Source organism: Ochotona princeps, chromosome 8 (assembly GCF_030435755.1).
Source record: "Ochotona princeps isolate mOchPri1 chromosome 8, mOchPri1.hap1, whole genome shotgun sequence".
Taxonomy (NCBI): domain Eukaryota; kingdom Metazoa; phylum Chordata; class Mammalia; order Lagomorpha; family Ochotonidae; genus Ochotona; species Ochotona princeps.
The window spans coordinates 63,957,666-63,981,934 of NC_080839.1; the positions used below are offsets into that span (position 1 = coordinate 63,957,666).

Consider the following 24,269-nt stretch of genomic DNA (forward strand, 5'->3'; position numbering starts at 1 on the left):
CCATTCCCTGACCAACCCCCCCAACAGCTGGGAGACCAGGACAGGAGTGGCTCCCAGGCTCTGGCAGATGTGGACGTGGTAAATTTCCAGCCTCGAGAGTGACTCAACTCGAGATTAGCGGCTTTCATCTGAAATTAGAGGCAGAGGAGTCAGAGAAGGCTGGGCTCTGACTCCTACGCGTGTGCATGCATGGGTGCCGGGAAGCTGGGAGGTGTGGGTGCCTGTGCCAGCTACCCCGTGATCTTACTCTGTGACCTTGGGCATGCCTGTTCCTCTCTAGGAACTCAAGTTTTTTTTTTTTTTTTTTTCCCATGGAAGAGCTAGGCCAGTGATCTACCAAGTGTGTGTGTGTGACACCCTGCAAATGTGAAGGTGGTGCTGGGGGCTGTGGCCCCAGCCGGGCTTTGCAGGGACCACAGGGAACAGTCTTTGAACCTGAACCCAGCTTTGGGATACAGAGGAAGCTCCTGCTTTGGGCTGCTCCGTCAGAAGCCGTCATGTGTGACGGGTTCCCAGCATCCCCTGCTGCCAGGCCCTTCTGCTCCACTGCTGAGAGACTGTGCACTGCCTCCCTGAGTTCATTCGACCAGTGGAACCTTCCCTGGGGGCAGGACACAGGACAGGTTCTTGGAGACAGCTGCTTCTGCACCCCTCTTTTCCTCCTGGTGGAACAGAAGCCCTGTCTCCTGCCCAACCCTGGGGTGGGTGCAAGACCAGGAGGTGCTGTGTATCTGGGAGCTGGCCTGCTGTTTCTCTTTACTGTCCTGGAGCATGAAAGCTTCAGGTTCTGAGAGGATGCCAACAGATTGAGGGGTCAGCATCTCCCAAAGGTCAATAGCCCAAGGGCTGGACCAATGGTTGGGCTGAGCCCCCAGGGGCTGTGGGCAGACATTGGGTGTGGCTCTTTGCTGTGTTCCGAACTGTTTACCCCTGTAGGGACAGCAATAAACATCAAACACCTCCCTGGGGGATTCCTTGGAGTCTGTTTGTGTGACTTTGCTCCAGGCCATGGATGAGGAAATGAGGGCAAGTGTCAATGCTGGTGTGGCCTTGCTTTACAAACACCACTTGAGAAAGTGAAAGTCACCTTGAACTGGCCGCTGCTGACCCCAGATGTGCTAATGTCTATTAAGGTGGCTTCCAGCTGTTCTGAGAATGGCAGAGGAGGTTGGGCCATGGCCTGTAAGGTCTGGACTTGATTGAGGGGGCCTTAGACATGGTGAACCAATGGGAGCTAAGGCTCAGTTCTGCCCACGACTGTGACCCACAACCTGGAACTCACCTGCAGTGGCAGGAAGTAGCTGGGGTGGGGGAACTGTCACCAGGAGGTGGCCTGAGTCCTGCCCCTGGAGTGAGAGGATGGGTGCCACCATTTCTTGGAAGCTTGACCCTTCGGTCACGGATCCCTCTCGTTTCTTTCAGTTGGCCCACATGGATAGTGTAGTGAGGTAGGCAGTTAGTTCAGGGTCACCAGCTTGGAAGCCACTACCCCCCACCACCTAGGTGTTCCCTCCTGCCCACCTGTGACTCTCATCTATCACTGGCACCTGAAAGGGGGAGGTATTGCATTGTTGTGTAATCACTCCACTCGCAAGCCCCTATAAAGGCTTGTGATAGGGAGAGGCTCACTCACTTGGTCATGTGCCTCCTTCACTCTGGCACTCTTGACTCTTGGCCTCCCCAACACTTGCTTGTTTTCTGGCTTCCCACGGACAGATTCTGAGGACAGGTGGCCCTTGAGCATGGCCCCTGTATGTCTGTATTCCTCACCCGTTCACTGCTTGGGTGGGACAGTGAAGATGTTAATGGTAAGATGCTTGGAATTTCTAATGTGTGCACCTTCAAGTGTTCCAGAAGAGGTGAGGGCCCATCTGGAATGTGGGCAGAAAAGCCAGGGAAAGGTAAATGTCTGGAGCTTTGTAAGTGTGCCCAGGTTACTCATTGCATGTCTCCTAAGATAACTTGTGTTGTTGGGGAAGCTGGAACATAGATCTTCAGCTTAATGGATGGACTTCATTCAGCATAATGACCATTTGTTCCTCCTGTGGTTATGATTAACTGGATTGCCATATAGATTTGTGATTTGCTATTTCTAGTGGGCCCTGTTATCACCAAGCTTGGATAATAAAGACTCATTAATAAACCTTAGATATGTCTGGTGCGATCTTGCTCGCACCCCGCAACAGTAGGAAAGTAGAGAACTGGTCTGCATCTTAGTCTCTAGGCAGCAAACTGTTCGTGGGTCAAGAGCTGAAGTGAAACATGACAAGCCTTGAATAGCAGGGAAGAGAAGGCCACAGGGCTATGGGTGATTTCTCGCATGGTAGATGGGTAGCTAGGTGATGTGCAGACACAGCTGGCTGCTGAGTTGGGGTGTATGATGTGGGTTGACGCTGTGGAGTATGGACGCCTCTGGCTCTCTGACTTGGGGTACAAGGGTCAGCAGTGTGGCTCTCCTGTCTGGCTCTATCCTGGTCTCGCAGGGACATCTCTATATGCTTCAGGTCGCTGAGCTGGGGGCCCCCACTGGGACAGAGGAGGGTGTCCGAGTACTGGCCAACAGGGAGAAGCCTTGTCAGCAGGATTGGGAAGTAGAGTGTGTGTGTGTGTTCTTTCGGATCCCCAGGTCTGGTTCTCGTCCTAGGTCTGCCACTCACAGTATCATCACATGACTCCACCCTCTCTGGGCCTCAGTGAACTGGGCGAGGGGTATAGGAGGTTTCCAGGGATTTCTCAGGTCCTTCTGTCCTGATCAGTTTCAGGGAAGATGTTAAGAAAGTGAATCTTCGGGCCCAACGCAGTAGCCTAGCAGCTAAAGTCCTCGCCTTACACTCGCTAGGATCCCATATGGGCAGTGATTTGTGTCCTGTTGGCTCTTGCTTCCCATCCAGCTCCTTGCCAATGGTCTGGGAAAGCAATGGAGGATGACCCAAAGCCTTAAGACCCTGCACCCACATGGGAGTCTTAGAAGAAACTCATGACTCCTGGCTTCAGATTGGCTTAGCTCTGGCCATTGCAACCACTTGAGAGTGAATCCATAGATGGAAGATCTTTCTCTCTATCTCTCCTCTGTGTACATCTGATTTTCCAATTAAAAAAAAAAAAAGAAGGAAAGAAAATGAATCTTCTGGGCCTGGCCTTATGGCTGAATGGCTAAATACTCACCTTGCAAGCGCTGGCATCCCATACGGGCACTGGTTCATGTCCTGCGTGCCCCACTTCCCATCCAGCTCCCTGCTTGTGGCCTGGGAAAGCAGTGGAGGACAGCCCAAAGCCTTGGGACCCTGCACCCGAGTGGGAGACCTGGAAGAAGCTCCTGGCTCCTGGCTTCAGACAGGCTCAACTCTGGGTGTTGTGACCATTTTGGGAGTAAACCAGCAGATGGAAGATCTTTCTGTCTCTCCTTTTGTCTGTAAATCTGATCTGCCTTTCAAAAAAAATAATCTTTGGCAGATGTCCATGTTGGTCTGCAGGCTTGTCCTGAAGGCCCTAGCTGTAGAGTCTAGCTGGCCGTGAGAGTGTGAGTGAGCCCTCTGGAGTACCTGCAGGCCCCTGGCTGGTGTGGGATGGGGGACAGTATGGATGCCTAGCCCCCGATCCCCCTATCCTCTCCTCTCCCCACCCCAGGCTGCACCATGGGCAGACAGAGACAGAAGCAGCTGAAGCCAGAGCCTGGTCTCCAAGGACAGCATTTATTAGGCGCCATTCTCAATGTGAAGACAGATAGGCAGGGGGAGCTGAGGGGAGGCCGTGGCTGCCACAGCCTAGGGGGCCCAAGGGGCTGCCCGGGTGTGGGTGTGGGGTGTGTCACCCACACATATTGCATATTCTGTGGCAGTGTGCCCAGGCATAAGGCATCGGGGAAGCAGAAAGGCTGCCGGCGATGGGACAGGGTGAGAAGGGGAAGCAGCGGCAGCAGCCTCCCAGGGTCCTGGGGGAGAGCCGGCTGGAACCCGGCCACCTGCCGTGCTCATCCCGGGCTGCTCTGCCTCCTCCTCACCGTCTCTCTGCAACTTTGGTAGTGGCTCCCTCGGGACTGACTGACAGGACTGGACCCCTCGAGGGCAGGGTCACACACAGGACAGAGGTGGTCACACTGCCCACACCCCAACATAAACGAAGGTCCCAGGCACATGAACATTCCCCCGCTCCAGCTCCTCCACACGGAGACAAGACTCACAAGTGTAGGTGGGACAGCTTCCCTCCATGCGGTCCCCCCAAGACTGTAGGACACACACATGGCCAGGGCTGGGACTGGGGCCAGGCCTGGGGCTGGGGAGGGGACAGTGGCTGGAGACCAATCATCTGAGCACCCTGGCCCATGTCCTGCCTGGATGCTAGGGCTAGCCTTGTTCAGAAGCAACCAGGGTTTGATGAGCGGGGCACAGCACTGGGAAGGTGGTCTTGAGGGAGGAAGAGGGGTCCCAGACCACCCTTGGTGCTATCCTGGTCACTGCACCTGATCCAGCTGCACACATTCCTGACCCATCTGCTGTGTTCCCAGGAGGAGCTGCTGATGGGTGAACGGCATCCACGTTCAAACTTCCCACCTGCGTGCAGCTGCACCTTCCTTCCCTAACCCCTTGGCTGGCTGTGGCACCAGGTTGCTGTTCCAGGAGGATATACCCACTGGTTCTCATGGCTGTTCTATTCAGTTCCCAAACACGCAGGGTTCCCCGCTGCCAGCCATTTCCTCTGTAAGATGCAGCCCTGCTAGCCTTGGTCCCTAGGCAGAGCCTCAGAAGCAGCCCAGACCTGGCTTCTGCTTTGGGCAGGTGAAGAGGGAGGCTGCCCCATGATGCCAGGTGCACAGGGTCAGAATTCTGCTTTGAAGAACAGGTCAAACTGGGGGTGGAACACGCTGGTGGCTGGGAACAAGAAGGCTGGGCCAGGTTCCCTTCTGTCTTTTAGGCTACGTAGTTTGCCTTGGGCAGGTCATTCTACCCACCTGGGCCTCAGTGTCCTTATGTGTAAAATGGGGATAAGGACTCCTCCCCTGGAGACTCAATGGGGTTGTGGTGAGTAGGCAGTACAGGGGTTTTGAAAGCTCAAAGTCACTCTGCAGATGTGTTGGGGTCACGGTCAGTAAGTCTGCAGTTTTTGGTTCCAGAATCCTTGGGCAGCATTTGGAAGGCTGCAGTGCCTGTGCCCCCTCAGGAGCATGTGGTGGAGGTCAGGTGCCCATGCCTCCTCCTGCCCTGCTTGGTGTGCCCCCTGGCTGCCTGCCTTCTGTTTGCCCTCTGAGGACCAGCGTCTGGGGCTGTTGGGTTTCCACTTTCTCCTTAATGGGCAAAGCCATGCAAACCTCACAGAGGGGGAGACTGGGAGATGCAGCTGGGGCAGAGGAAAAGGGAGGGGGAAGGGAGGGGGCCCACTGGGACCAGGTTGGGGTGGCCTGGGCAAAAGACACCCTGGCTTTTGGAGCCCAGGAGAGGTGGGAGACCTGGCAGGGCAGAGGTATAAATAGAGATGCAAATGGACTCAGGAACTTGGAGGTCCCTGGGGAGGCAGGGACGGGGTATGGGTGTAGGGGTGGGTCTGGGTACCAGCAGGTGCTGGCTGAGGACTGGGGAGCCTCTTGGTAGATTTCCACAGAAGCAGGCTCTCAGCTACTGCTTCTTCTCCCCAATCCTCCCCACCCCACCCCACCCCACCCCACCCCCCACTCCCAAGCTTCACATTTCTCGGAATCTGCAGGGCTCCCTGCCCTGGCCTTCTGCCAGCAGCCTGGTGCAAGCAGGCACAGTCAAGAGATGAGGGCAGGGGGACAGTGGGGAGGGGGGCACTGCGGGCATCCCACCGAGCCAAGGGCGGCTTGTGAGTGTGTGTGTGTGAGTGTGTGTGTGTGTGTGAGAGTGTGTGTGTGTGTGTGTGTGTAGCTCCTCCCTAGCTTGGAGCCGCTCATGCTTGCCCGCAGGGGACACCCACTCTCCCCCATCTCCACCCTCCAGCCCTGGCCTGCGCTCCCCTGGGTGCTGCCCAGCGCTGCTGCTGCCACCGCCACTGGGCATTCACACCGAGCTCCTGCGCTTCATGAGACTGCGGAAGGTGGACAGGCTGTGCAGGCCGGTAGACACGGAGCTGATGGCGGAGCGCTGCGTGCCGCTGCACAGGCAGCGGTGCGAGGGCGTGTCGCTGTAGCGGCCGCCCATCCCTGGTGACGAATGGCTCTGCTCCACGCACGTGTCGGACGTGGAGAGGTCCCGCGGGATGATCATGGGGATGGAGTACTGCAGCTTCTCGCGACTCTTGTACCACAGGCATGAGCACATGGACTGAAAGTGCAGCACCTCAGCGTACACATTGCGGAAGCCGCCGCCTCCGCCGCCACCGCCCGCAGCTGCCGCTGCCGCCGCCACCGGGGAGGAGGCGGTGTCCATGGTGTGCACGCTGCCACCGCCGCCGCTGCTGCTCCCGCAGCCGCCACCCCCCGCGCCGCCGCCCAAACCTAAGCCCACGCCACCCAGGCAGCCGCCCAGCCCGCCCACCTGCCCGTTGCGCGTGAGCAGCGCGCGGTGCTCGGCGTCGCGCTTCTCGTCCTCGGCGTTCATGGTCATGAAGCGCAGCACCACGAGGTTGAGGAAGGCGCCGATGACCGTAAGGCCCGTGAGGATGTAGACGAAGCTGAAGGCCACGTACTGCGGCTGCGTCTGCAGCGCCTGGTCCTTCTGCAGCGCCACGTAGTCGCCGAAGCCGATGGTGGTGAGCGTGATGAAGCAGTAGTAGTAGGCCTGGAAGAAGGTCCAGCGCTCGTAGTAGGAGAAGGCGGCGGCGCCAATGCACAGCGTGCTCATGCAGGAGAAGAAGCCGATGAGCACCATGTTGGCCATGGACACGTCAGCGCGCCGCATACCCAGCCCCTTCTTGGCGCGGTGCAGCAGGTGGCGCACGAACGTGTTGATGCGCTCGCCCAGGCTCTGGAACATGACCAGCGTGAGTGGGATGCCCAGCAGCGCGTAGAACATGCAGAACACTTTGCCGCCATCCGTACTGGGCGCTGCGTGGCCGTAACCTGCGTGGGAGGAGGGGGGAATGCGGGTGCAAGAGAGAAAAGGAGCACTGAGTGGTTGCCTGTCCCATACCTGTCCAGCCTGGCCACCTTCCCTGCCCCACCCCAGATCTGTCCCCAAGGACACTGGGTTCTTGGGACAACTCCCAAAGGTAGGAAACAAGGAGCAGGGAGGGCTGAGGGCCTGGCCAGAGGCCATGCTGGTTTACAAACAGAGCAAGCCTGTGTTTGAACTTGAGTTTATGGCTGCTCAGACTGAATCATGGGGCTGTTGGGAACTTGGTACAGAGACACAGAGAGCAGGGGAAGGACCCAGAGTCAGCTCGAAGACATGCTTTCCGGCTCAGGGTTGGTTCTGGGCACATCCCCTCTCGCCGCCTGATCTCAGTTTTCTTGACTATAAGGGACGATGTTTGCACTGAGTGGGTTTGGATTTCCAGTGATTTCTCCTGGAGGGAAAAGCAGTGAGGCGGGATGCCAGCCAAGACTCAAGGGGATGATTGGCAGCTGGAGGCCTTGGAGACTGCTTGGGATGCTCCCCAGTGGGAGGGATCGGTGCCTCAGAGTCCTCACTGGCCCTGAGGCTGGGGTCCTGGGCCTGCCCGCATGGGGAGGTGGCATGATGCTGGACAAAGCAAGACCCCTCCTGGTGTTGTCACTGCCATCGGCCTATCTGTTTTCCCTTGTGAGTCAGGCCAGTCACTCAGTGACCTCACATAGCAAGAGTTCAGCAGATGACCCTCGCTGGGAACTCGGAAGCCCTGGGTACAAGCTCTGGTACCATCTGAAGTGGCTGGGTGAGTTTCGGCAAAGCACTTCCCCTTGCTGAACATATGAAGACAATAATGCTGACAGTCTTCCCAATTTCCTTCTTTTCTAAGCCTTATCAAATCTTCACCAAAAGCTGCCTCTCTTGGGCAGTCTTCCTGGGTTTCTCACAGGAAGTCCTCTCTGCCTTGGCTGTGTGGCACTTTGAACCACCAGGGCCAATTTTAGCCCTAGCCCCAGCCCAGACAGCTGAATACTAGTTTGGGGCAGGGGTGGGGTGGGGTGGATACAGTGCTGGATTGTGTCACATTCCCCTCTAGCTTCTTCTTCCACATTGCCAGCCACTCCCAGTTGGGGCATGGGGGACCCAAAACTATGCTTGATGACTTAATTGCAGGGCAGGATGCCCTGTGCTTTGGTGTCTGACCTGAGTTTGGATCCTGGCTTGCCACCATCCAACCATACACATGTTATGCATGTGTGTGTGATTGGGGTGTGTGTGTGTATGTGGATCCTCTCTGCATCTTAGTTCCCAGGTGAGATTAATAGGTAGCACCTGCTTCCCAGCACTCCTGGGGCAGAGCAAGGGAGATGATGTGTGTAAAGCGCTTAGCTAGGGTACATAACAAGTACTCAATCATGCCTCACCATGATTACTAATGGATGGGGTGCCAGGATACTGCTGTGTTTCCAAGAGAGCACCCAGGCACGGGGGCAGCTCAGTTCCAATAAAGCTGGTGTCTCCACCAGCCCAGGGGCATTTGGATCTGGGGACAGCTGTTCAAGGCATGGCAGGCTGCAGACTGCCCTGCCTGTCCCCACAGCGTCCAGCCAGTGGTTGTGCCGCCCTTTACCAGGGGGGCCTGACACAGCTGAGCCATTGAGTCCCTGTGTGTGGGCTGTCTGTGCCCCAGAAGGGTGAGAACAGATTGTACCCACCAGTTCTACCCACCAGCCAGGCCACAACTCACCTCGACAGCTGGGCAGGCCCTGAGCCAGAGTTTGTTTCTTATCCTGTCCTTCTCTGTCCCCAAAGTATGGTCCCTTGGGACTAGGGTTGGGCAGGGTGTAGGGAACGTTGCGGACCTGGCCACAATGACCCTGCATGCTGTGTGGCTTTGGGCAAATCCCTTTCCCTCTCTGGGGGCCTGCTCTATCTGCACTCTGGGGACTGAACTGTGTTAATCCCCACCCTGGCTGCCTGCCAGTGCAGAGCAAGGAAAGACTGGAGGGGCAGAGCGTGGGGAGCCAGTGGGATGGTCAAGGACTTTCCCTGGGATGGGGGAGTGGTCAAGTGGCCATATCCACCATTAGGGCATGGAATTCCTCTCCACCACTGTCAGCACCTTGTACTGTGTGCATGGTAAGCAGAAAACTTCTCTGGGACCCACTACTTCAGGCCTGCCTGCCTCACAGCCCCGTGCCAACTGTGCACTGCCCACAAAGTCCCTGGTTGCTGGCACTCCCATCCATAGATCTGATCGGGCCTGCCCTGATGGATCCCCTAGTGGCTACCATACTGTCCCTCCCTCGCCATGCCTCAGATGTACCTACCACCCTCTTTCCACTGTATTTTCCTTACCACTCTCCTTCTTCCTCTTCTGTCTGGGGCCTGGGCACCCATGGGACCCAGCTTCAGCTGCAAGTGACAGCTGCAGCCCCTGCCCTCCTCCTGCTGAATTCAGAGACTTTTCAAGCCAGTGACACATCCAGGTTTTACCAAAGGCCCTGAACAGAGCCACCGTCTCAGCAGGAATGGAGAAGGTACCTCTGGAGGTCAGCTGTCCCCTAGGATTTGTCCCCTCCTGCCCCCCTCCATGGGCAGAGGCTTAGGAATGATAAGCCAGTGCCCTTCAGAGACGCACTGACGTCATCCCAGGGCCATTGTTATGACTATCCTTGCTTCATAGTTGGGGCCTGAAGCTGGGATTGGGGGAGGGGTGTGCGGGTGGCCAAGGCCACCGGGCCTGTCTGACTCAGAGTTGGCTCCAGTGCCTCAGAGCACGTGCATCACCCTGGAAGGGCAACCAGGGTGGGAAGCTGAGACCCCGAGAGGACAGGCCCCCCCAACTCTGGACACTGTGCCTAAAGCAGAAATAGGACAGCTATGGCCCCAGGGAAGTAGCCCCTCCCCTGTTCACTTCCCCCATAGTGTCACTGGGTGAAAGGGCATGAGGACTTGAGGTACTGCTGACATGGGCACCCAGCCTGCAGGGGCGCCTGCCCGGGTGGAGCTGGTCTCAGGGGGCCCAGGAACTTCTGGGAAGTGAGTGGGACTTTGACAAGAGTTGTTTGCCTGGCCCTCACCACGCAGGGCCTGGGGTTACAAGCAGGAGGACCAAAAGGTTGTGCCTGACTTCTCTGAGTTCGGTCCTGCCTGATCTGCTTGCTCACCCTCTGGAGGAGCGTCTCCAGCAGTAACTGCTTCTCTAACCCCCAACACAGACTTTCTGCTGTCAGTGTTGCAGAGGCAGGCCCCTCATGGCCATGTGGTCCAGTCCTTGCATGGCTCAGATAAAGAAGCAGAGGTCTTGAGGCCGTCTGCTCGAGGCCACAGGGCTGGCAAGTGGCAGAACAAGATGGTCACCCAGGATCGTTGGGCCCAGGGCCAAGGGGCTTAGGTGTACCCAGAGCTGCATCTGTTCAAATCAGGGTTAGCAGCTCCTTCTCCGGAGCCGCTCAGTCAAGGGATGCACTGGCTCTGAGACACCCAGCGTTCACCTGTAGAGGCCAGGTGGATGCAGCTGGATATTCATTATATCAGACCAGCAAGAAAACTGAGGGATGGGACAGGGACCCCTGAATCCTGGCTCCTCTTCCTCCTGGGATCCAGCCATTGCCTGCCAGGGAGCTGTGGGTCTGGGAAGTTCTGGCCTTCCTGCTGACTGGATTTTGTCCTTCCTGGTCAACACACCTACCCGTCCTGAGGCATTCTGTAATGGCTTGGGCTGGCCTGCCTGTTTCCCATTTGTCTCACAGGCCTGCTGATCTCCTGCCCCTGGCCTAGCTGGCCACAGGCTAGTGGAGGAGCTTGGAGGAGCAGGAGAGCTAGGGATCTGCCTTGACCCTGACCCTGATCTTAATTGGCTTTGGGTCTTGGCTAGTCCCTGTCCCCTGTCTGGCTCAGAGGTGTGGCAAGGCTGAGCAGGACAGCAGGACTTTCCTTTCCTCCCACCGCTCTGCAGGCCTTGTGCGATCCTCCCCGTCTCTCCTCCCACTAGCGGTCAACATTTTCAAAGGTTTTCATATGAAGTATGAGAGGTTGATGGATACAGAGTGATTATTACATAGAGCTGGCACTAACCAGATCATTGCTAAAGCCACAATTCATTTACATCCTTATCAGAATTAAGAATACATCTGCTGATCAGAACTGCTGATTAGCATAGCACAATCAATTTTGTGAGTGAATTAAGTTACTGTTGGACGTGGGAAACCCTGAAAACAGAAGGGAATATCTGCAGTTGAAGAGCGTAGATCAGGCCATAGGCTCCTAAGCAGCTCTTCTTGGAACAGATCCTTTATTCCCCCTGTGCCTCAGTTTCCGCAGGGATATACTCACTTCACTCAGTTGCTATGGGATTTGATGAGTTGGCAGATTTAAAAGGCTTTGTGGGGCTGGCATTGTGGTGCAGCTGGTTAAGCAGCTGTTGCAATGCTGGCATCCTTTAGGGACGCTGGTTCAAGTCCCATCTGTTCCACTTCCCATCCAGCACCCTGCTAACAAGCCTGGGAAAGCAGCAGAAGACAACCCAAGCGCTTGGTCCCCTGCCATCCACATGGGAGATCTGGAAGAAGCTTCTGGCTCCTGGCTTTGGCCTGATCCAGCCCAGCAACCATTTGGGGAGTGAGCCAGCAGCTGGAAGATCTTTATCTTTTCCTCTCTCTTTGTAATGCTGCCTTTCAAGGAAATAAAATGAATTTTTAGGAAGGATCAGCTTTTGGATTTAAAAAAGGCTTTGGTCATTGTGATCAATAAATATTTATAATTAACATGAACATTTGGGGGACATTCCAGTGGAGATGTTAATTGAAATCCCTTTCAGCAGGGACATTCTGCTATCAGTGTTTCCCAGGCTTGGTGTCTTGGGGTTCTGGCCAGCTGCATAGAATATAACTTACTGTGGAGTGAGGAAAGGGTTGCTTGCTTGAAGTAAACTGAGAAAAGGCTGCCGTCCACAGGGTTCACTATGTGACAGAAGCATAAACTTTCTCAGGCAGCCACAGGCAAGGCCGGGCAAAGCTGGGAGCTGGTTGGACCATCAGCCCCCTTCCTCACATTGTTGGGGCAGTACTCCTGTGTATCCTTCTGGCCTCCCAGGCCACCCTCCCGGGTCTCACACCTGGCCCTGCTGCACACCCTTGTCTCCCCATAGACCCGTTATCTAGTGTAAACATGGCCTGGCTAATATTTGTCCTGGGGGGAGGATGCAGGAGGCGACCTGTGACCCGAGGCACCCACAGGTGGTGAGCTTCCTGCTGATGAAGGGGGGAGTCTGGCCTTGGGGTGCTGCCTGGGCCTTGGAGGTGCAGTCAGAGAGGAGTGTGGGCTCCAGTGAGAGGCTGCAAAATGCAGTCACTCTAAGAGGAGGCCGAGAGCTCCTATTATGGGGTAAAAGGTGGGCAGGTGTGAACCGCGGACCCCTTCGGGTCTGAGGGGCCTGAGGCAACGGCAGGGGGCAGAGGGGAGGGAGGCTTGAGATGTGGGACCAGTGGCTCTGGCCAGCCCTGCTGTGGCACTGAAGGCTGATGGGTGGAAGGAAGCTGTAGCCTGTGTCCGCGTCCCCTGGGAGGGGGTGCCACCAGCCTGGCAGAGCTGGGAAGATGGCATAGATTCTCTTCATCCATCCTGGGAGGTCCATGCAGACACTGCCTGCTCCAACAGGCTCGCTCCCACATGCATCTCTCCAGACCTCCTGCCATGCTCTGAACCCCTGGAAGTGGAGTCCCCTCCCATGTGTTGTCCAAGGCCTGGTGGGGTGACTGTGACTATGATGAGAAAAACATGCCCTCAGATACCACCATCAATACTAGAGCCCTTGGCATGGCCTTGTGGCCCCTTGCAAATGAGATCCACTTTCGAGGCCCCAGAAGGGATCCCCCGGCCCCCCGACCTGGCCAAGCCTAGAGCTAGGCCTGGGAAACCATGCGGGGGCCCATGGAGCTGGGCTGGGGGTGGGGCCAGCATGAAGAATCGTCTGGAGTTTGTCCCCTGCAGGCCAGAGCTGTGGGGAAGGACAGCTCCGAAGGCTGGACCCACCCGCCTCTGTCCTTCTTCTTTTCCAAGCCTCTCTTCCCATCTCCCCCTCTTTTTTCTCTTCCCTACATCTCACCTCAGCCCTACCCTCATGAGCTCCTACTTTCCCCCTCTAGCCTCTCCCTCAGAACTGCCTCCCACCCACAGGTGCCCTAGTGGAAGGCTGGCCCCAGCACGCCCCTCCCTCACTCTCCCCAGGCCTGCGTGGGATGGGAGCTGGAGGGGAGGGTGCTGGTGTCATGGAAAATCCCCACGGCAGCCAAGGTCAGTGTTTGCAGATGGGGTCTGGCCTGGAGCCAGGCCTGCCTCCCCGGCCAGCTCCCTCCGGCCGGCTCCCTCTGGCCTGTCTCAGAGGCCAGCTTTGTGCAGAGGCCCTGGGGGGCACCCTGGGCTGCTGGGGGTGGGCTGGGGTGGGGGTGGGCTGGGAGCTGGGGCCGCAGGAGCCTTCCATCCAGGAATTCCAGGGGCAGATGTTGTTCAAGTCACTCATTGTACGGATGGGCAAACCGAGGCCCAGAGAGGCACAGACGGGACTGGAATCCAGCACCTTCTGGGCTCAGTCACGTTTACTGCCTCCTGCTGTGGATGGGCGCATCCTACCCCCATTCTGATTGGCCAAGGAGTAGTGGAGGCAAGTTATACCCTTTTGTTCAATCCAGAGCTGGCTGGAGCCTGGGCTAGACTTGAGCTTGGTGCAGTGACCAGGAGAAGCAGACCCAGATGTGCAAAACTAAGGTCCCTGCCCTCCAAACCTTTTCTGTTTGGGAGTAAATCAGATGGGCTTGATCAGTGGAAGCCTGAGGACTTTAATGCCCCATTCTAAAGAAAAGGTTATTTTTACCCGGATGAGTCAAATGCAAGGTAAAGGTGACACATGCGTTAGGTTGAAAAAGGGTTGGAGGGAACTTCAGCTGCGGTATCAGGGAGGACTTCTCAGAGGAGGTGACAACACTTTCCCTGAGCATTGCAGCTCAGGGTTCTGATGAGGGGGGAGTTGCCAGTCAGGATACCATGCTAGAAAGACACCTGGGACATTAGGGGCAGAGGAAGCAGATGACATTGGGTGGCAGTGGGGACCAACAGATGTGCCAGAAGTGCATTGAGAGGTGCCTGTCCCCCCTGAGTCTGCTGTGCCACTTCTGGGAACGTGTGCTGGGAAAACCTCAGGGGTGCGAACAAAGGTTTCTGGACAAGGATGTCTACAGCAGTATTGTCATTGTGAAAAGTTGAAAATGGTCCAAGTGATCACCAAGCAGGGCTGGGTGACACAGGCTACCATGACAGTACTGTTCTTGGGGAACCCCTCAGTAGCAGGGAAAAGCACCACGTGGTGTAAAATTAAGGGGTTTGGCATAGTACTTCCTGTAAATGCATGCATACAGGACCAGCATGGTGGCATCAGCAGGTTAATCCTCCACATGTCAGTGCCAGCATCCCGTGTGGGTACCTGTTTTGTCCCGATTGCTACACTTCCTGATCCAGCTCTCTGCTGTGGCCTGTGAGAGCAGCAGGGATTGGCCTGGGTCCTTGGCCCCTGCAAGAATGGGAGGCCTGGAAGAAGGTCCTGGCTCCTGGCTTTGGAATGGTCCAGCCCTGGTCTATGTGGCCATCTGGGGAGTGAACCAGCAGGGAGAAGATCTCCCTATCTCCCCCCGGCCTTCTAACTTTCCAAGTAAGATGAATAAATCCTTTTTTAAAAATGTGTGTAAATCACACACATGTATATAGCAGGAAAGACACTAGAAAGTGCCCGAAGTTAGTTTCTCTGTAGTTTTTGTTTTTCTTTTCATAAAACCTGTAACACTCAATAAAACAATCTATGTCTACTGTAAGTAGAAAATGATGACATGACAAACTTCCCCCCACTCCAAAAATCCCAGTGTTCTTGAACCAGAAAGCTCAACTGAAGTGCAATGGAGGTTGGGAAGATGGACAAGGGCTAAATTCTGAGAGGATTTGGGGGTAAGCTTAGAAGTAAACATCCTCTGTGAGGGGCAGTGGGAAGCCACTGGAAGGGCCTAATAAGGGAGGACCAGCTCAAAAGGGCATGGAGCTGTCCCAGCTGCCCTGGGCAGAGGGGATGGCAGTGGGAGGTGGGAGGCAGGTCTGTCCATCCAGGGGCGTGGGGATGGTCAGGCCTGAAGAAGGGAGAAGTGGAGAATTCAAGAGTTCAGGAGGGCAGGGGGTGGGCAGGGTGCATGCACAGTGCACCTGCAAAAACTATTGCTTTTGTGGGTGAAACCAGGTCATGCAGAGCAGGGTTTTTGCCCCTTTTTCTTCTTAAATATGTCCCCCATGGTCAGAAAGGTGCTTGGCAAAGAACTGGGGCATAAGAAATCCCTATGGAAGGAGCAAATTAAGAAGAGGGGTGCATTCACGTGAATCTGAGGCTCGAATGGAGTGGAGCAAGAGAGGAAGGCTGTGATGGAGGGTGAGGCCTGGCTGGCGGTAGCTCTGCTGTGGGTAGGGGTAACCCTGACCCAGATCCAGTGGTTTCTGTTTCAGGCCCCAGGTGCCAGGTGAGTCTAGTGCCAGGACCCAGGCACGTAAGGATTTTTGTGTCTTCAGAACAGCTGGAGAGGGTGCCCAGGAACTGGGAATACCCAGCCAAAAGGGTTTGGTGGAGTTTTAATTAAGTGAATCCTCCCCTACCCCCCAAGGGCAGCCTGGCATTGAAAGTGGACACGGCCCTCCTGGTGGAAGACTGGAGTACCCACCCACCCTGCCACTCCCTGGCTTTTAAGGGATGCATCTGTAACGCTAGCCTGGGACTGGGCCCCCCTCTTGCTCTGTCTCCTCCCTTTATGGCCATGGAGGAAAGACAAGGCAGAGCTGGGTTGGTGCTTCCTTGGTGGGTTCCCCAGAGGAGGACCAACTGCTGTCTGTTGGTCCTGTCATGTCTCAGTGGCCAGGCCAGATGTAGGTCCACAGCCTGGCTGTGCCAGATCCCATCTTGCAGGCAATGCTACAGGGACGGGATGGGGTCCAGGGGCTTGCAGGTGCACAAGCAGAAAGAACATCTGACCAGGAGTGCAGAGTTCTAGCTCCCAACCCAGCTCCAGGTCAGGGGGTCAGCAAAAATGCTTTGTCAAGGACCACACGGTTCAATATTTAAGGCTTCCTAGGTCTTAGGATAGTCTTCTGCAACTACTCAGCTCTGAAATGAAACCAAGAAAACAGCCACAGGTTTCCCATAAACAAATAAACATAGCTATGTTCCAAACTTTATTGGTAAAATTGGTGGGCTAAATTTAATCAGTAGACTCTAGGTCTTTTTCATTTTCTTTCTTTCTTTCTTTCTTTCTTTCTTTCTTTCTTTCTTTCTTTCTTTCTTTCTTTCTTTCTCTCCTCCTTCCTTTCTTTTTTTTTTTTAAGATTTACTTTATTTTTATTGGAAAGTCAGATATACAGAGAGGAGGAGAGACAGAGAGAAAGATCTTCTATCTGCTGATTCACTCCCCAAGCAGCCGCAATGACTGGAGCTGTGCCTATCCGAAGCCAGGAGCCCGGAGCCTCTTCTGGTGCAAGGTCCTAAGGCTTTGGGCCATCCTCTACTGCTTTTCCAGGCCACAAGAAGGGAGCTGGATGGGAAGCAGGGTGCTGTGATTAGAACTGGCGTCCATGTGGGATTCTGGTGCTTGCAAGGCAAGGATTTTAGTTGTGATGCCTCTATGCCGCGCCGGGCCCACTAGGTCTTTCTTTAAACCGTGTATGCTTCCTGAGACTAGATTTTGTTGTCCATCAAATGTGATGCTATAAGGTACTCAGGGGACTAGTGTGGTGGTGGTCAACAGGCTAATCCTCCATACTGCAGCACGAGGATCCTATACGGGCACCAGTTTGTGTCCTAGCTGCTCCACTTCCTATCCACCTCTCTGCTTATGGCCTGGGAAAATTGTAAAGGATGGCCCAAGTCCTTGGGACCCTGCACACACGTGGGAGACATGGAAGAAGTTCCTGGTTCATGGCTTCAGATCGGCTCAGCTCTGGCTGTTGCATCTCTTTGGGGAGTGAGCCAGTAGATGGAAGATCCTCTCTCTCTCTCTCTCCTTCTGTCTGTAAATCTGAATGTCAAATAAAAAATTAAATAAATCTTAAAAAAAAAAAGTTCCCTGTCCTTCTTTGGAAAGTTCTGTTTTGGGATCTGATCCATCCCTAGCTCCTCCCCCTGTTTCATGCGCCATGCACACATAGGCCTTGAGGGGAGGGCTGCATTTGGTGTAGGCCCAGGCCCTCACCTGCCTGTAGAATTGGGAGGGCCCATTTCCACGTTTATGTGGAATTACTCATTTATTTTTCCTGCCCGACAGGTTTCTGCTTCTCCATTAAAACCCATCTGCAATCACCTCTTCTCTGAAGCCTTCCCTGATTTCACCCACCTACAGAAAGCAAGGGTTCCCAGGCCCTTTTGTTCAGTCCTCCATCTTCAGACCCTCAGCTGTGAGATCAGCAGATGTGCTGAGCCCTTACTATAATCTCTGCTCTAAGTTCTCAAATAATAATATTCATTCTTGTTATTTTATATATCACTTAAAATATCTGTGAATTCGATTGTTTGAGCTTACACACAATCTTGTAGAGGCAGGGCTACTGTTATTCCAGATTAACAGATGTGGAAACTGAGGCACAAGATATAGTTCATCTTAGTCCTTTAGTTCTAGACTAGAAATTCTGAGGCAGTTTTCTTTCCACTGTACTTGGTCTGGGTGGGAGTCAGAAGACCTGGGGGTGGGATACTGTGGTGACATCAGCCAAGACCCTGCCTCTCTCTGGAGGCCATTCATGGCCTTCTAGGAGGCTGGGCCTTTGGGGGTGGGTCCCTGTCCCCCTGCCCCAGGAACAAGTGGAGAGAGCAGGATTTTCAGTGGTAGCCCAGAGACAAAGGGTCCCCAGGGGACTGCCAGATGCCCTGGACAAAGCTCTGGGCCTTGAGTGCTCATGGGACCGCAGTCCTGCCGGCACCTAGCACATTGAGCAGAAAGGCACTGGCCTGGCAGGAGGGTGAGGACCCTAGTCCACTTACTCCTGAGCGGTACAGAGCTTTCAGCTGAAGTGCTGGGGTAGTCGGAGCCAACTCTGCAGAGATAAAATTCTGCCCCATCCCCATCCCCACCCCAGGCACCTTCCTGCCCCCAGGGCCCTGTGGAGTCAGGGAGTGGCAGGATCCACATGCTGACTGCTGAGCCCTAAGGAGCCCCTCACACCCCTTCCTCCACCCAATCTTGGAGTCTAGCTTCTGCGGCCTCAAGTGCCTGCTTTGTTGTGCCGCCTTGCAGCTGCTTCCTCATTCTGGTCCTGTTTGTCCTCCCCTGCTTCTCTGTGCACTCCGAGGCTCCTGAGGACAGAGGGCCTGGCACACAGCGGGTGACAGTGAGGCTGTGGCTGCCACCAGCAGTCACAGTACATAGCATCTGTGCGCCAGGAGCCGTTCTAGAGGCCCTGTCCACATGATTGTAGGTAATCGTCACGACCATTTTAGGAGACAATTTTCATCTCCATCTCAGAGAAGGGAAAACGGAGACATAAAAGCTCTGTTAGCTCATCCAAGTGCCCGCAGTTGGTCAACAGCTGAGTCTGGATCCAAGTTCAGGTCTATCACCTTGCAGAGCCCAAGCAATGGTAGCAGAGCAGACGCTGAATTCTGGTGGCCAGGTGCCCTAGGGAGGCTGAGCAGAGAGGATGGGGGATTTGGTCCAGGTCACAATGGTATGTGGCAGAGCTGGGCCTTCTGAGCTCATGTCCTCTTGTCTTCCTTCCTCCTCCTGGGGACCATCAGGATCTCTGGACTGGGGTTAGGGAATCAGGGTCCATGATCCTTCAAAGCAGAACCTGGTGAGTTACTTGTACCTTTGCAGGTTGTTCTGGGGAAGTGGTGGTGTGGGGGAGAGCAGGTGGACAGGTACTCATCCCAGCTACAGGTCTTCCTCCTCCTGGCATGGCATGACTATACACTGGATCTCCATGGGGGGACGCTGTTCCTTCCACTTGCCTGAGCCAGCTAGAGGTCAGCCAGGTCCAGAAGTGGATAGGCACTTGCCCTGGCAGAGGGGACTGTGTGCTTTGGGGAGCCTGAGTCAGAGGCAGGGGCCCTTTGAGACTGCAGCACTTGGCAGATCTCAAGAATTTCAGCTGAAAAATCAGGAAGCAAAGAGGGCTTCATTCCCTCTTAGCTTGTCTTCATTAATTAATTAACTGAGCCAACATTGCTTAAGCATCTACTCCCCCATGCCAAGACCTGGGCTGAGTGCTAGGAGCTGCTGCTGAGATGTAGTAGCTGGACTTCACCTTCTGGGGACAGAGAGAGCCTGGCAGGCTGGTGGACAAGAGCTAAGGCCATGCCAGGGGCCATCCAGTGAAGGTAGCACTGTGGGACCCCTCTCCCCAAGACCCAGGACAGGGAGTTGGAAGGTACAGCAAGGGTGCCAATCGCTTGGCTGGGAGCTGGATGTTCACTGCTCCCAACCCTTGACACTGGGACGTGGAGTTCAAGGTTGGTGTAAGCAGGAGGCTGGTGTGCAGGGCCACTACACCCTGATGGTCACCATGGATTGTTCAAGGTTCATGTCCAAGGCCATCCTCTCTCGCTGCCTCTTTCCTGTCATTTGGTTTGTCTGTGCTGCCCTTTTGTTAGTTTTTTAAAAAATCAACTTGATTTTAGAACAGTTTTAGATATATAGAAATGTTGTGGGGAGCTCCCTTTTCTGAGCTCAGCTCCTGTTCCATGAGGAGGTCACACCAGCCTTAGTGTTACCTCCCTTCCTCCTCCAACTGCCTTCTCCCAAGGAGCCTGCCTCCTGTTCTGGGCTGGGAACACGCACTTCTGCAGCCACGTGACCTCTCTGGCAGATGCTGGCTGTGCACAGTGAAATTTGGTGAGCAATGTTCCTTCTGTTGCATCTGCCTGTGCAGTGTGGGGAGTTGAGGGCTGTTAGCATGGGGCAGCTGGGCCATGGACAAGCCTTTTGAGAGTGACCAGGACGCAGGTCTGGTCTCCTAAGGGGGAGGTCCTGGCCTCCTATCCTTTCACCCACGCAGTTGAGGCTGGGGCTGCAGGTGGGAGTCTGAGGACAGTGTCAGAAGGAAAGAAAGAGGAGGACATGCCCCCCACTCCAGAGCCAGGCCTGGGCCTTCTCTGCTCTTTCCGTCTCTGCTGACCATGGTCATGGCATCAGGTGACCCTGCCACCACCCTCACATGGACTGGCTTCTCTCCCGACTGTGACCCTCAAAATGAAAATCTGAGCATCCAGGCATCCCTGGGACTATTCCATCTGTCGAAAGAGTGTGACAGAAGCTTAGTGGGTATCATGCAAGACCACCACAAGCCCCTCAGGGCAGTCTCCAGCCTTATAACCAGTACTGCTCAGCATACTGGTGAGGGTGAAGGTGTTGTCTCCAGAGGCCAGCCCTTGCTTTTAGCCAGGGTGATGGTGGTAGAGGGGGCAGCCCCGGAGGTTCCCTGTAGGGACTTCTGAGCACTGGAGGCCCATCAGGTGTGGTCGTGGCTGGGTGTCTACCCCTTTCCTTCTCTCTGCAACAAACCCAGTTGAGGCTGGGCATGGGCCAAACCAGTCAGGTTTTCTCTGCTAGGAGCTGGGCTAAAGGTTGAAGTGTGGGGTCAGCTTGGGGCAGCTGAGTAGCAAGGTTGCAAAGAGTAGGGTCCTGGCGAGGAGCAACATGAGTCATAGTCACGTTCACACCAGAGTTCTGGGGAACAGAAGCAGACAGGGATGGGGCAATGCAGAGACAGAGATACCAGGGAGGAGAGGTCTGGCCTTCTGCCTGCTGGTCTCTGGCACTGGCTGGTTAGTGTCATTCCATTTCTGGGATTCTATCTTCCTGCCCTCGTCCAAAGGGGCATCATGTCCTAGGTAAGCTCCTACGTATCCTATCCTAGAGGTGTCCAACCTCTGGTTGCAGGAGAGATGTGTCTGGAGAGTTAATTCCAGCTGCAGCCCCATGTAGATCCCTAAGTGGTGGTGAGGCCCTTGACAACTGGAAATGATGGAGCCTGAACAAGCTGGGATACACCTCAGTTCTGGGCTCCTCTTCCCAGACGTATGTCTTCTTCTACCTTCCTGAGATCAGGAACCAGAACCTGTGGGTGTGTGGTCTAGCCTGTGTGCACACGATCTATGATCAGACCACCTACATTGCTGACTCCTGTGCAAAAAAAAAAAAAAAAAGCCAAAAACTCCACAGAGTAATGATGGAGATGTGGGGGACATGACCACTGGCTCTGAGAGTTCTGAAGCAAGAATAGGCAGGCCCTACACCCCTAATCAGCAAGATGTAACTGCAGAAGATGTGATGAATCTGCACCCCTCAGCAACCTTTAGAGTAAGAGTCTGAAATCTTGGAGAGGGGAATGAAATGGGACAGGTAAGTAGCTAGCTTAGGATTATGAGCTGAAAGCCACATCTGCCTGTTCCTTATAAATCCCACCTGCCTATCTGCCTATCAAATGATGTCCTGCTCCTCACCTGGAACTTTGGGGCATGATCATGAAACCATTTCCCTTCCCAGGCTCCTATGAAGTTTGGTAATGCAGAGGGGACAATCTCTGTCTTCCCACACACACACAGGATAGAAGGCAGAAACATTTTTCTTCCTCCCAACTTTCCCATCCCATGCCACTCCCTCCCAAATATGCCCCACATGTATCTCTGATCTCCTCACCTTCAAAATAAACTTTAATAATAATAATAATAATAATAATAATAATAACAATAATAAATACATGGTGACAAAGCACTTCATACATATTGGGCACATGGAGAGTCTCAGAAAGCAGGAGCTGACTCTCATAGTGCAAAAACATTTTTGAATCCCACGCATCATACTTTTCATAATAAGCATTTTCTATAAAATTCTTGCAGATCTCTTATATGTACAGATCTCAACAACTTTTGGCCACAAAATCAACCTAGTTTTTAGTTCCATTTGCCACAAACTTTTGGATGTCCTCTGTTAGTTTCAGAGGTGTGGCTCTGGGCTGGCACTCTCCCGTTAGCACTCTTCTTGCTTGGTTCCTGGAGCCCATACCTGCTGGCTGATCATCCTCAACCTGACCTGCTTACAACCCGACTATCCTTTCCTGTGTGCCAAAGTGTCCCAGGACCTTACCTCTAAGCACCTCCTTATGGGTCTGTGGCTACCTGGAGTGCTCTCCCTCATCTTTCCTGTCTGCCCCTAATAGCTTGTCTGCTTGCCTTGAGTTACTCTCCCTCTCCTCTGACTAAAAGGATGGCCTTTTTTCTGCCCTCACCACCCTGAACTTGGTCTATTCCTTTGTAACACTGACCCACTTTGTCCACTGCCCACCCAACACACACTGAAGCCAGAGCCTCAACGGGCCACTCGGCCCACTGGCCCTGGTCCATCACCTGCTCCCATACTGCTTCCTGGTCATGGCTCATGGCTTAGACAGCTCTGGGCTACAGGGAATTTGGAAGCAGCTGCTGGCAGATATGTGCTGGCAGATACGACACAAAGCTTTGCTTAGGCACAGCACCCTCCCCAGGGCTGAGGGGCTCAGATGGTGGCACTTGGAGAAGGACATCAGGTTACAGGGACTTCAGCCTGGGGGCCGCTGCTGTGAGTTCCTCTCCCTCTGAGTGAGCTTGGGGACATGTCCCTCCCCTGCCCTTCCAACACACACACGTGCGTACTCTGACCAACACCAACCTTGGCTATCCTCAACAGCGGACTTTTGGCATGGCTCTCTTCAAGGCGGGACTGTTCCCTAGAAGGTCCAATAAGCACAAAAAACCCCTCCCCAGCCCTGCTCTCCTTCCCTCCCTTGTGGAATGAGCTGTCGACTGCAATAGTGGTCACAGTCCCTGACAGGCTGCACGCAGGTGGACAGAACAGGGAGGCTGGAGAGTCGGCCTCAATAAGGGAGCTGTTCCCTGTTGTTCCCACAAGTCTTGCCCTTAGGCCAGCCACAGGATGAGTTCTCCCCACTTCCATCTTCGCTCCCTCCAGCCCAAGTGGATACAGACTGCTCATGGAGACTCAAGTTGCAGTGCTCTCCATGGAAACTCTGCTGGAAATGATCCCTGGGCAAAGGGAAGTGACTGACACCTCTGCTGCATCTTCTGTGTCTGTCCGCTGGGAGGGTCAGCACCCAGCTGCTTCCATCCTCAGGGACATGGCCCTCCCGTGGAGGAGAGAGACAGTTGCCTGTGCCCAGACCTGGCTGGCCCTCCTCTCCTGACCTCTAACCTGCCAACCTTCCCATTGATTCCCACATGCTCCTGACCCTTCTGTCCAGTTCGCTGTGACAGTGGCTGGGCCAGGGTCTAATGAGAGAGTGACGTGCTGGCTCACGTGGCCTGTAGAGGGTGCCTAGCTATGCACTGGTGTCTCAAGCTTTCTTTTTATGGTGCCAATAGCTCCAGGCTGGGCAGCGTCCCCAGGGCCCAGGCAATCTCCTTCAGGGGCCCAGCTCTTTCCAGCTGCTGCCTAGGGTGGTGTTGTGCCCCTCCTGGCCCTCCCCGTGCCACCGCCCCCCCCTCCCCCCGCCCCGCCACAGGCCCCAGGCGGATTTAGGCAGCCTGGCTTGGTCTGCACTTGACTTTATTCAGATGATTAAGTACTTCTGTCACCCTCCTTCTCTCCAGTTCAAAACAATACTCGCTGACATTTATACACGCTTACTACGTGCCCGGCGCTGCTCTGAGCGGGCTAATATATGTACTGTGTTGAACACTCTAACAGCCCTGTTCAGTGCAGACTATTATTAACCCCATTTACAGATGCAGGAGCTGAGCCACAAAGAGGTCAAGTGCTTGTTCAAGGTCACACAGCAAGTACATGTAGAGTGGGGTTTTCCACTGCTCCCCCGGTGCAACTGAGCCTGGGGCAGTCATTTCCCTCAGCTCCACAGTCCAGCCAGATAATGGGAAGGTAGGTGGGCAGGGGACAGGAGATGAGGGCAGAGGAGCCTCTCAAAGACTGAGGTGGGGGTCTTGGCTCCAAGTGTGGGGTTCCCCTGGAGCAACTCACAATAGTCCTTGATGTGTGTGTGCTGACAGTGAAAGAGGCAAGTTACTATCGTTCACAGACAGGGGTGGCCTGGCCAAGGTCATGGGAGGATGTGGGAAAGGCCTAGCTGGGAAGTAGGAATCTCCTGGGGGACTTCCTGGTCCACCTGCTCATCCAGGCCGGACCCTAGCTTTCTCTGCCGCAGGAACCGCACCCACTTGCCTTCAGGCATCCAGGGAGGGGGTTG

The 24,269-nt window shown here is 54.8% G+C and overlaps 1 protein-coding gene across 2 annotated transcripts in view; it reads right to left on the bottom strand.

Annotated features, from left to right (window-relative positions):
• Positions 1 to 3,671: 3,671 nt before the first annotated feature.
• Positions 3,672 to 24,269, bottom strand: part of KCNK3 (potassium two pore domain channel subfamily K member 3) — a 35,691-nt gene continuing 15,093 nt past the window's right edge. The window contains exons 2-3 of one of the 2 annotated variants that reach the window (XM_058668161.1): positions 6,489 to 7,012; positions 3,672 to 6,275 (exon numbers count right to left, since the gene is read on the bottom strand). In XM_058668161.1, coding sequence (XP_058524144.1) covers positions 6,012 to 6,275; positions 6,489 to 7,012 — 788 coding nt within the window. In that variant the 3' untranslated portion in view covers positions 3,672 to 6,011. Of the gene's footprint in view, positions 7,013 to 24,269 lie in introns of both variants that reach the window. The other variant, XM_004582659.2, reaches the window with a different exon arrangement.